At 36.0% G+C, this 12,569-nt stretch overlaps 2 protein-coding genes across 3 annotated transcripts; one reads left to right on the plus strand and one right to left on the minus strand.

The window, feature by feature from the left end:
- Window positions 1-5,776: 5,776 nt before the first annotated feature.
- LOC120123894 (exopolygalacturonase-like) lies at window positions 5,777-7,962 on the minus strand. Its single transcript, XM_039142693.1, has 5 exons — window positions 7,941-7,962; window positions 7,694-7,839; window positions 7,310-7,615; window positions 6,093-6,608; window positions 5,777-6,004 (listed from the first exon to the last, which is right to left on the minus strand). The coding sequence occupies exons 1-5, from the start codon at window positions 7,960-7,962 to the stop codon at window positions 5,777-5,779; spliced, it is 1,218 nt and encodes a 405-aa protein (XP_038998624.1).
- A 972-nt stretch (window positions 7,963-8,934) lies between these two features.
- On the plus strand, window positions 8,935-11,847 carry LOC120123856 (E3 ubiquitin-protein ligase DA2-like). Of its 2 annotated transcripts, XM_039142665.1 has the most exons (10): window positions 8,935-8,967; window positions 9,119-9,187; window positions 9,333-9,801; window positions 9,913-9,964; window positions 10,043-10,088; window positions 10,188-10,269; window positions 10,372-10,513; window positions 10,597-10,687; window positions 10,900-10,963; window positions 11,065-11,842. In XM_039142665.1, exons 3-10 carry the CDS (start codon window positions 9,610-9,612, stop codon window positions 11,593-11,595), a joined length of 1,200 nt encoding a protein of 399 aa, XP_038998596.1. In that variant the 5' UTR covers window positions 8,935-8,967; window positions 9,119-9,187; window positions 9,333-9,609; the 3' UTR covers window positions 11,596-11,842. The 2 variants fall into 2 exon arrangements, with proteins under 2 accessions (XP_038998596.1, XP_038998595.1); XM_039142664.1 differs by lacking the exon at window positions 8,935-8,967 and having other exon boundaries at window positions 9,064-9,187; window positions 10,894-10,963; window positions 11,065-11,847.
- The last annotated feature ends 722 nt before the right edge of the window (window positions 11,848-12,569 follow it).

A 12,569-nucleotide genomic window follows, 5' to 3' on the forward strand; every position in this document is an offset into this window, starting at 1 on the left:
ATTTGATAAGACTTAATTTAAGAACCTCATTAAAAACCTCACTAAACCAACTCATAGGAAAAAAGTACTCCTAACTAGGGAAAGATACAACACCTCGAAAATATTCACGACAAAGCAACAAAACACAACAATCGAGTCATACCAAAGTTAAAAAATTGATAGCAGATCCAAGTTGAAACAACAAAACAAAGCCTAAGAAAAAAACTACATAACATCGGAATAGACATTAGTCTTAGATGGAGAATCAATCCTGATGAAAGCTACACCTTATCGAAACGTCTTTGTTCTTCATCGAGTGCATCAATCTAGGCCTAATCGACATTTGACCTCTTTGCTCCTTCGCATGGGATTATAGCCAGGCTCGAAACAAGGAACAAGAACTGTTGGGAAATTAACCGAGTACGAGTAATTTCGCTATAACCAGATTAGTGAGAATGTGAAATAAAGGTGAAAAAATAATACCCGAAATTGATAACAGAGTTCAGCCAATTATGCCTACGTCTCCAGACTGCTGCAGATCTTTCACTAAAGAGAGAAAATTTACAGGTTTTTACAAAAAACTCACAACTCACAAGAAAACTCTCTAAACTCTTTAGTAGTGGGAGAAAGAAATGATTTAGGATGATTTTGAAGCTAAATGGGTTAGGGTATTTATAGTTGAAGCTTAAGGACTAATCTTATAAATACCCTAAAGTTCAAGGACTCAATTTTGTAATTATCCCTTGTCAATTTTCAATAAAATTGACTGCCTAAATTTGACCATTTAGTCACCCCATGCTAATCAAATTCAAAACAACCGCCCTGCCAAAAAATTGAATTCATCAATTCTACAATTCTGACTTTTCAACAATCTCCCACTTGAAGACTGATTTTAATATGTCTTCACACCTCGATCGATGCAGTAGCATTTCTGGTCTTGTTATTCTAGTATGCCAACTGAAGCTGAACACAACTTCAGTTTGTCTGTAGTCACCTTCTTGTAAACCCACTTGTTATGGAGCGCTTTCTCCATGGTTGCCTTGTCCCTCAACGTCTTGGCTCCCTTCGACTTTTGTCTATTAATCTTTGAAGGATTGTTCCTCACTTGAACATCCTCGGCAAGCCCTTGCTTCGACCCTTCTCTTATAATGGTCTCTGAAGCCATGTTCTCTACACGAACATGCTTGGCAAACTCCTTGGACATGGACAACTCCTCCTGCACTTGGCTTCTACTTGCCTTGGAAAAAAATTAACCGTATTGAGTCGTCCTCTTCTCTGGACAACTCGATCATGGGCTTATCCATCACCTTGATGACTCGCAACACTTATGGTATCTTAAGTTTGTGCCCCCTCGTTTGCTCGACTCTTACCCTCGGCTTAGCATCTTTGACACTTGAACTTGTGCCAAGGCTGCACACATCTCCCCCAGACTCCCCATATGGTTCATCATTGAGTGGATTTTCTATGCCACTCGAGGAACAACATTCCTCATCCTCTAACTTGCCTTCATCACAGAATCTCTTGCCACTACCCTCAGCTTTTGGCTTTGCTTTGGAAGTCTTGTTCTTCTTGACTCCAAATTCTTTGATGGAATCGGCGGTTATCAAGGCTTTAGACAATTCATTAACTTTCCTTTGCTCCAACACTTTCTTCACCCACGACTTCAATCCGAACATGAAGGTGAAGAATCCATCTTCTTCAGTCAAACTCGAGACTTTGAGAATGAGTCTTCTAAATCGGCTCACATACACCTTAAGTGCCCCTTTATGCTTGAGACGCCTCAACTTGGACCACGCCTCCATCTTGGCACATTGTGAGCGAACTTGCTCACTTTGCACCCTCGGCTTGACAGTTTTATCTCTTGCTATCGTACTAGGTTCTTTCCTGTGCTTGACTGCTTTGACACCCGCAGTCTCGTCACGTCTCGATCCTGGATTGACTACTTGAGAACTTGTAGTCGTACCATGCTTGCCTCTTGATTAGGCTAAATTGGAACATGTAGCCTCATCAAGTCTTGCCCCTGCCTTGATTGCTTGAACGCCCGCAATCGTATCGGACTTTCTTCTGGGTTCGACCGCCTCAACATCAACAACCTTGCCTCATCTCGATCCTTGCTTGGCCGTATTGACCCCCTTAATCGAACCAAGTCTTTTCCCTGGCTTGGCAGCTTTAACACTTACAACCGCGCCAATTCCCGCTACTTCTCCTTCTCCCATCATCTTCATGATGGTTGTAAGCCGACGCTTCTCGGGACATCCTCTAATCAAATGAGGACCATCACATAAGTAGCACTTTAACTTTTCTTTGCTCACATTCTTCTTCGCATCGGACTTAGCCTTGTCATTCTTTCCCGATGGCTTTCCTTGGCTATTAACAGTCGATGGCTCACATTGGCCATTCAAAGAGCTTCCTCTACTATCTCCCCGCTACACTTTTTCTCAGTCTCCCTCATTATTGCCACTATCTCTGGGCATGGGCCTGGACGACACATCGCTACTTGGCTTGAAACCTGCAAGCTCAGTCAGCTTTCCGGCTACAGCTATGGCCTCTGAAAGTCTCTGGGCATCACCTTGCTCTCCCCTGAGCATCACCCCTGGTCTAAGTCCTTCCAAGAAGGTCTTGAGTGCATCCCATTCACTCATTGCTCCCTTGCATATGAGCAGCTCCCTCTTGAGCTCATCAACTTCGTTTCTCAAAGCCTTCGCTCCCACTCGAATCTGGTTTCTTTTAGATCGTTTCTGACAATTTTCGCGAACCACCGTATATTAGAACACCTCCGTCGACAAATTTGTATCGCCGACCAAATTTTTCTATTAACGAAATTCACTATTCATGTGAATAGTAACCTCACAGAAAAATTGACAAAATTTACAACTAAAAGCTCATGATATCAGTTGTTGGGAAATAAACGAATATGAGTAATTTCCCTATAACCAGATTAGTGAGAATGCGAAATAAAAGCGGAAAAATAATACTCGAAATTGATAACAGAGTTCAGCCAATTATGCCTACGTCTCCGGACTACTGCAGATCTTTCACTAAAGAGAGAAAATTTATAGGTGTTTACAAAAAACTCACAACTCACAAGAAAACTCTCTAAACTCCTTAGTAGTGGGAGAAATAAATGATTTGGGATGATTTTGAAGCTAAATGAGTTAGGGTATTTATAGTTGAAGCTTAAGGACTAATCTTGTAAATACTCTAAAGTTCAAGGACTCAATTTTATAATTATCCCTTGCCAATTTTCAATAAAATTGGCTGCCTAAATTTGACCATTTAGCCGCCAATTTGCCAACCGCGCCATGCTAATCAAATTCAAAACAACCGCCCTACCAAAGAATTGAATTCATCAATTCTACAATTCTGACTTTTTAACACGAACAACAACCGTTCTACTCATTTTTCCGTTTGGAATAAGATAAACACAACACTACATCAGGAACACCTAAGTTTTTGTGGATCGACCCTCTTTCACTATATATATTTATTTATATTTATTTTATTTGAGAAGAAGATTTAATTTATTTTGACGAGTAAAACGACGCTTGTCAGAAGTCAAGATTTTAGCTACTTACTGTGCAGATGGTATCGATTACCCCCACCAAACATCTCTTCAAGCTCCAAAGCTCCTTTTGAATCACATGCCCCTGAATCCTCTTGCACATTTCCAAATTTTACTCTTGTTTTACATAACCCTTCGTTTTGTATATGTTCTCTGTCTCCCTGTTCTTGAAATCGAATCCATGATGTTTATTCCTCCTATTCTCTCTAGTTCTTCCATATTTGGATCTATTCCCTTCCATTGCCCGACCATTGTATTTAGCTGGCCCCACTGATTTTATTTCCGTAGACCATTAAACCATTTAATCTCTCAGTTGCTCTTTCTGCATCTATCTCTTTGTTGAAACGTACAAAGCCAAAACGTCTCCCCCTCAATTTAGCTTCCCAACAAAACAAGCATCCATCACGTGCAAACAAATTCCATAGATCTTTCCAATGAAATTGTTTTGGTAGATTATCCACAAACAGGGTAATCGTCTTTTTAAAATTAAATTATAATCAACCGGTACAATACACAAATAAAAATCGTCTTATAAATATCATTTGTAAAGACAAAAATCATGCAAACTGTAGCGACTGCGGCGGCAACAGCCACGACGGTAACAGTGACGGCGACGACTTCAAAGCAAGTAAAAGAATTTAGAATTTTTTAATTTAGAGTTAATATTTGATCTGATTATTATTTAAAAATAAGATTATAAAAATTAATCTAATTAATATTTTGTTTTAAATAATTTACGTTTATATTTTAACTAATTTATAATTATACATGAAGTATTTTGTAATTTAGGGTTAATCGTCTTCCTTATTTTTACATTGAAATTTAATTTAGACGGAAATTTTAAATACAATATACATACAGTCCATTTTCGAACAAACATATATATATATATATATATATATATCCATGAAAATATGTAAAAAGTAAAAATGATAAAAAATTGTTGTTCATTTTATATTAAAAAGAATATTTTATAAAATTTGAAAAAGTTGAGAACAATGATTCTTAAATTTAATAAATTGATTTGTGTTCAAATTCATATAAGTATAAAAATATTATTTTTCAACCGTTTTTAAATATTAAATCTATAATCTTAATTCTAATCCATATAAATATAATCTTTTTATTCACTTTCTATTAAGACGTCGTAATTAATACACGTTTTAAACTTTTCCAATGTGGATCTTCATTTGTTACCCAAAAAAAAATATCTTTAGGCTTTTCAATTTTTTTTATTTATTAGGTAGAGATATTAAAATTTTGAGATAAATGTCGGGATTCGAACTTATACAAGATAAGATAATATTGATATCATTGCTCATTCGACTAACTAACAAAATCTCTAGATTTGCTTTATTTTGGTTTTGTAGTTTCTACAACACTGTGCGTTCTTTTTCTTCTGTTTTTGTGATTATTTTGATGTGCGGAGTAATCTTTGTTTTGTATTTGATCACTTAGTTTTGTGTGTAGTCTTTTCCTCCAAATAAATTTAGAGAGATTTTCGATAACGTTCTGTTGCAGATAGGAGTTTGGATGAATTTCTTGTGGCCATTGAAGGTTCCGTGTGTGTTGGATTTTGTTCGTAGTCCAAGGTCCTTTATATTTGAATGCTGCCATGGTTGAAGTCTTCTCTTTGAATTAGTTTATCAGGAATATAGGTGTCAAGACGAATTTGCTGTTTTGCTATGTTTTGTGCGTCACTGTTGTTGTATTGCTTATTAGCAATCTGTTGTTCTTCGGTTTAGCTAGCAATGGTAGAGTATTGTAAATTAGGTTGGTTTTCAGATCAACCAGAATGAATTATGTTGGTCTGAATGGGGTGAAATTTCGATTGATGTACTGATAGTTTTTGGTTTATGTAATTATCCACCCCATGGCATACTCTTTTTCCTCCAAATAGGTTTAGGGAGATTTTTTAATGACGTCCTTGGGTTGATGTACTTTGTATCCTTATTAATACAAAGTGCCCCTATTTAAAAAAAAATTAGAGAGATTTTTAACTATAAACACAACTTAAGATTAAGTACCATTAATAAATTACTTTGCTGAAATATCTCAATATTATAAAAATATACAAAAACAAGAATAAATTAATTACATAAACATAATATTTCTTTAAAAACATCGGATACACAAACAGATTACTTAAAAATAAAGGACAATGTAAATTAAGATTAAAACTCAACCGTTCAACTCAAACAAATGATAGATACAAACGACCGTCTAAGAGGCAAACTAAAAGCAAGGCCGAGGATGTTGTTTTCCGAAGAAACGACCGTTTACATATGAACAAAGAGATTTAGAAGATCCACGAGTTCCGAATTTAGCCAAAACGACGTCGGTCATCACAACGTTCTGGCATGGGAATTGCTTGCTGCATTCCATGGAAACAGCAACCGGAGATCGTGAAGTTCCCCATATGTTCCTGTACGTAACATCTCGGATTTGAACATGAGAAGCTGTCTGAAAAAAACCAAACAAAACAACAATGTTTAATTTCATGGTGAAAATAAGTAAAGTAGAATGAAGACATACAGATCATTATGATTACCTGTTGATTGCATGAAGAAATAGGGCAGTACGTCTGGTCGATAATGATCGGGTTCAGAACTCTATCCATTAAAATATCTTGAAACAATATATTCGAAACGGTGACTCGAATCGGAGATTCCCATGTTTTGATTCTAACGCCGTTTTCCGTTTCACGGAAAAGGCACTTTCTGACGGACACGCCGTCGACGTTCTTCTCACCTTGGTACTTGCCGAGGCTTCCTATGCTTATACCATGTCCGGGGCCACAGTGAACATTGGAGATGTCGATTCTCGAGCTCCCCGAAAGGATGGCGACACAGTCGTCGCCTGTGCTTATTTTGGAACGTGATATTCGGATGTGGGTCGAGCTGCCGATCTTGATACCGTCGGTGTTGGGACTGTCGTCCGGGGCTAGTATAGAAACTTTCGACACGTTTACGTTATTGCATCCGAAGAATCCGATGTGAGTGTTCTTGCTATTGACTGATCTTATGCGTTTGATCCTCGAATTGGTCACGAAGTCAAATTTGAGAGTCTATAAATAATAGATAATAAAAGGTTAGATAACTATTGTTGACGGGGATGGACATAGGTGGGATCGGATTTTCGATTAACTCGACTCGACATCTGAACCTGACTTGAAAAATATACATTTTTCACCTGATTCAAACCTAATCTATTTTTTGAGATAAAATTTAAACCCGACATGATCAAAATAATATATTTATTAAAAATATTAATTTTGTTCAATAAAAATAGGGGTTTAATTGAATAAAATAATATATGGAAGATGCATTATTATAATTATATCTGCATATATAAAGTAAAATTATAATTTTTTTGGGTCAGGCTCCGACCCCATCCCATCCCTAATTGTTGATATTAACGACCCCATCCCATCCCTAATTGTTGATGTTAACAATGTGTTATATGTGACAAACCTCTATTAATTCACCTCTTTCGATTTGAGTAAAATATCACAATCTATGATTTTTTGGTGATGACAATTCAAGAGCATTAGTTAGAAATTGGTCTAATGAAAAAGACGAACAATTTTAAGGCTATATTTCTTCTCGATTTTACATGAGGATTTATATGATGATTTTTATTGTATGCGAGTGTCAAACCTAAGATCATGATTATTATTCATAAACAAATACATTTGTACGATAATAAATTTGACTCTAATGGATCTTATATACTTGTAGACTTGTCAATTAGTGATAAAGTACTCACAGTTGGGAGTTGCTTGCAATTAGGGTTGGTTTGGCAGTCATTCAAGGACCAAGCAGAAGGACCTTGACCATCCAGTGTTCCACCACCTTTCATCACCAAATTATTTACGTACTGAAACGCTATCCAGTTTTCAGCATCCGATGAAGCTCCCATCGGAGCCTTTAAACGTCCGTTCACCGAGAATATTATGGGACCTTTGCATGGACCCGAAAATTCAACTGCTCCCAACATGTAAACTCCTCTGGGTACATACACAATCGAAACTCCATTTCGATTGCAGGCGTCGGTCCATGCTCGAACAAAAGCCTAAATACCAACATGCATTCAGATAAACTAATCGAAAGAAGCGACAAAATGATACACGAAAATGTCAGCTGCAAATACCTTTCGATTGTCGGTTCGACCATCGGCAATGGCTCCGTACTCCCTAACGTTGAAAGTTCTTGCACCTTGAACTGCGGGGAGGTAAACCGAGAAAAAAACCGAAAAGAAAAGTAGAGCAAAATCAATTTGGAGAGGCATTTTTTGTCCTGTGAATGATGAAAAATTCAATCCAGAAGATATTATTTATATCGATTTTGATGTTTGCACAATATTGCTGATTTCTTTCTATTTTCTAAATGTAACTTACGATTCTGAGAGAGCTCGTTCATGGTAACTAGTTAATTCTCTTTGATTTTCTGAAATTAAAATCTTTAATCAATGTTAATTTTCTTTGATCAAGGTTTTCCTAAATCCATATTTCCCCTCGGTTACCATGATTTTCAAATGATTTAAATGAACGATAATTTAACTACATAATTGATCACTTATATTTATGTTTTGTTTAATTTTGTTCATTGATTTAAAAAAAATATAGTATATGATCACTTTCGTTTTTATTTAATTAAGATGTAATCATCACGGGTTAGCTGTCGTAAACAGTTAACAGATTAGGTGACGTGATATTTTGATATAATCATACATTTGATCTCTGTTATTTATGTATTCTCTCAATTTAGTCATACTTTTAATAAATTTAATCCTCAAATCTAATGATATCACGTGTTACTAGTATCGTATGTTGTGTTGTGTGTCACTATTCGATTGAAGGATTAGTTTTATTTTAATTAAAATAAATTTATCTTTTGAAATAAATAATCCAGACCACTCCCACAAGAAAAGGATAGTGGTTGAAGATCTTTTCTTTGAAAGAGAAATACAAGGAAGATTGATTCTTTTTCTCCTCCACGACTCCACCCCTTTCCTAATAATCCCTTTCTTCCCCTACTATTCTTCCATTATTTTCTCAAAATTTATTTTCCCCATTAAAAACCAACAATTTCAATTAAACTTAATTAATTATATTAATTAATCTAACGAGTAAAATATATTTAAAAAAAATATGATAGATAATATTTAGTTTAAATTAATCAGAGACACTGAATGGACCAATGCATGTTTATATGTATATTGCTTATAAAAAAATGTTACTACAAATAATATATAAAGAAAGAAAATGAAAAATCTCTATATTTTTACAGGAGAAACTAGAAAGTTGTGCTTTGTTTTTTTCCATTAGCGTTGCAAAATCTCTGCTTTTCTTTTAAAGTCTCGAGCTTCAATTCCTTTAAAGTCTCGAGCTTCAATTCCTCAGACTCCATTTACGGGATTTGAAGGTCAATTTCTATCCTCTGTGTCTACAGTTAAATTAGGAAAGTTTCTATCTTTTTTTTTGTGTGGTTAGCTTTGCATATTGTTTCCTATAGAAATTATCTGTTTTTCGAAATGGTTTTGCTTTGAAGTTTTAATCTTTGTTTTGTTTTTCAGGGTTTAGTCATATGTATGCTAATGTTTCTGAAAGAAGCACGCTTTGGCTAGTTCTGTTGTGAGAGCTTGGTAAGTTCATTTCTTTTAGTTATACAATAATTGGGGTTTTCTCACTGAATTTTTATAGGGAATTCACATACTAAAAGCATTCTTTTTGAAATTGTTAATTCGCTTCTATGTTTACTTTTGTAGCAATATTTTGCTGAATTTGCAGGACTCTTGGTGCATGATTTTACACAGTGAACTGCTGTCAATTTTGATTCAAATTTTGAATTGTTTGGGGGTGAGTTTCATTATGTTGAAGGTTTAGGTGCTATTTGATTATTTGTTCATAATGTGTGTGATATTTTGAGTAAAGCAAATAATCAAATAGTAGAAGGAAGAAGAAGAAGAAGAAGAAGAAGAAACAAATAATACTAAGTAGAAGTAGAAGAAGAAGAAGAAGAAAAAGAAGAGAACATTTTCTAGGACACAAATTCGATATATTATCGATGGGAAATAAGTTGGGAAGGAAGAAGCAAGTGGTGGACGAGAGGTATACACGTCCGCAGGGGTTGGATTTAGATATAGATGTGGATATTAAGAAGCTGAGAAAGCTGATACTTGAATCAAAGCTCGCTCCTTGTTATCCCGGGGATGAAGAGTGCTGTTCTGATCTTGAAGAATGCCCAATTTGCTTTTTGGTATGTAGTATTTGTTTTCTTTTTAAGGCTCTTCATTGAATGTTAGTTTTAACTACTTTGAGTTAGTTTTTTAATGTGATACCTTCTGGTTTTTCCCCCATTTGATTTTAGTATTATCCAAGTCTCAACAGATCAAGATGTTGCTTGAAAAGTATTTGTACAGGTAAACCATCATTGATGCTTCTGACTGATTCTTAGTTATACTGCTGATTGGAACTATGACACATTTTATTTGAACCAGAGTGTTTTCTGCAGATGAAGAATCCAAATTCGGCCCATCCTACCCAGTATCCTTCACATTAATGAACTTGACCATAAAACATTTCAGTTTAATTAGTTGTCTATGTACTTGTATTCCAATTATTTGCATTCTTTAACATTTTGAGGTGTCCTTTCTGCAAAACTCCAAACTACGCGGTGGAGTATAGAGGTGTAAAAACGAAGGAAGAAAAAGGGATAGAGCAAATTGTAAGTACACCTGCTCTCTCACAGAGAAGCTAAGAAAGGTGTAAATCCTATGGTTTTCATCAGATAGAAAATGGATTAATTTTCTCTATTTAAATTTGGCAGGAAGAACAACGTGTCCTAGAAGCACAACTTAGAATGAGGCAGCGTGAACTTCAGGATGAAGAAGAGAGGATGCAGAAAAGACGAGGATTAAGTTCTTCAATCTGTGTTGCATCGGGAGAAGTCGAAAATAGTTTGGTTGCAGGTATCAATATATGGCGATTCTTGATTCCGTCTGACATTCTTCTAACTTGAATTTCCCCCCTCGCATTTTCTTCTTATTTGCAGCTCATTCCTCGGACCCGGAGGAAGTAGATTCTTCTCAAGATTCCCAAGTTGCCTTGATGATTGAACAACCCTCAAATAGGAAGGGAAACAGGTAGGTGGAGTTTTACGTAGCTTTCCTTCCTCATTATAGAATCCATGATTCATGTTTAAGAGGAAAAACATTGCACAGAAATTGTGTAGTTTAGAATTGCACAAGTACCAATCTCTCGGGCGAAGATAAGTTTTTTCATTGTTGAATTTATGATCCAGGAAGAATCTGATTGAATCTTCTATAATATCTTGTATCAAATCCAAAAATTTCAGGGATGATTTTGACTTGGATCTTGAGGACATGATGGTCACAGAAGCAATTTGGCAGTCAATTCAGGTATAATTTCTCAGTGTGCTTTTGTATATTGCCTACTTTAATTGATTTCATTGTCATAAATTTGATCCCATCTGACTTGATTCCTTGAACTAATGATATAGGATGATAGCAGGCTGAGAAGTTCTAACTGCGGAGAAGCTGCTTCTTTGGTACAATATGTTTCAAGCGATCGCTATCTCTCTCCTGCCACAACCACAGTGGCTGGTTCATCATCATCTGCTTCCGGTGGTCTTGTTTGTGCACTAGCTGCCTTGGCTGAGCGTCAGCAGATGACTGGAGAATCTTCTCTCAATTATAACATAAACATGCCAGCATTTGATATGCTTCCCGGCTGCAGCAGCAGTAATTTGGACCGAGTTGCTGAGTACTATCCTCTGGCACAAACTCCGGTTGACATGTATCATAAATCAGAAGTTGCTGATGCAGGGACTAGTTATGAAAGCTCCGATGTGACAGAATATGTCGACGCAATCTCCACAATACCACAGCAAGCTGAAACAAGGGCCGGTTTTTGTAATCTCCCCGAACCCATCATTCCCGAGAGTTACGAGGAGCAGATGATGCTGGCGATGTCTATATCAATGGCTGAAGGTAGAACTATGACAAGAGGCATTGGATTTTCATGGCATTAGAGTTCCATGGTCAAGCTACAAGTTATCCTCTTTTTCAAACCGATGATACTGACCATGGCTGTTAGCTAACCGCACTTCGAGCCGTGACAAAGTGCACGAGTAGCCCCCCACAACCCTGTTTAAAGGTCAATGCATTGATGATCTTTTCACTCCATACATAGGTACCAATTTGAGAAAATGTGTACTTCATAAGTTAAGTGTATATTTAAGCCCCCAAAAAAAATGTTTTATCATTGAATATCGGTATTTATGAATAGGTGTTGGATGTATGTTGTTCCATCATGATGGTCAATTTTGGGCCTCGACATTAAAATTTTAATGAGGGGTGGAGGGTCCTTGGCCCCAAAAGAGTAATTGAAATGCTTTTAGAAAACAATTAAATTCCACATGCAGGTGTCTTCCCTTAATATAAGGAAAACTCGCCAACTTGTACTGGATTTCACATGCTTTATCATGGTCTAGGCTTTGTTATTATTAATAACTGAGCCCTCCCTCTTTTTCATAAAATTAATAGATGAAAAATATGAGAAGGGTCACATCGACCTACATTCCTTCTCTAATTTGAATGATTATAATGATCATATGGTTATTGTAACATCCCAAATTATGGGTTAGTGACCAAATTATAAAGTTTCAGAATTTGATGACTAAAGTAGAAGAATGAAGTAGTTCAATGATTATTGGATATATATGATGAAGGTTATTTAGTAATTATTAAAGGAAATAAAGGGTAAAATGGTCATTTGATCATTTAAGGAAAAAAAATGGAATTATATACACGTGGAAAGGGAGAGAATTCTCCAGAATTATCTTCTCCTTTCTTCTTCTTCATCACGTGGAAGCCAAGAGCAAAGGTAAGTTTGATTTAGCTTTTGATTTCTTGAAAGTTTTAAGTTGGATTTGAGTCTTTGAGGGTTATATAAGCTTAAGGAAAGCTTATATAAGTTTAAAACACCAAAGAGATAGAATTAGAA

The sequence above is a fragment of the Hibiscus syriacus genome, unplaced genomic scaffold (assembly GCF_006381635.1).
Source record: "Hibiscus syriacus cultivar Baekdansim isolate YM2019G1 unplaced genomic scaffold, ASM638163v2 tig00110403_pilon, whole genome shotgun sequence".
Classification (NCBI taxonomy): Eukaryota; Viridiplantae; Streptophyta; class Magnoliopsida; order Malvales; family Malvaceae; genus Hibiscus; species Hibiscus syriacus.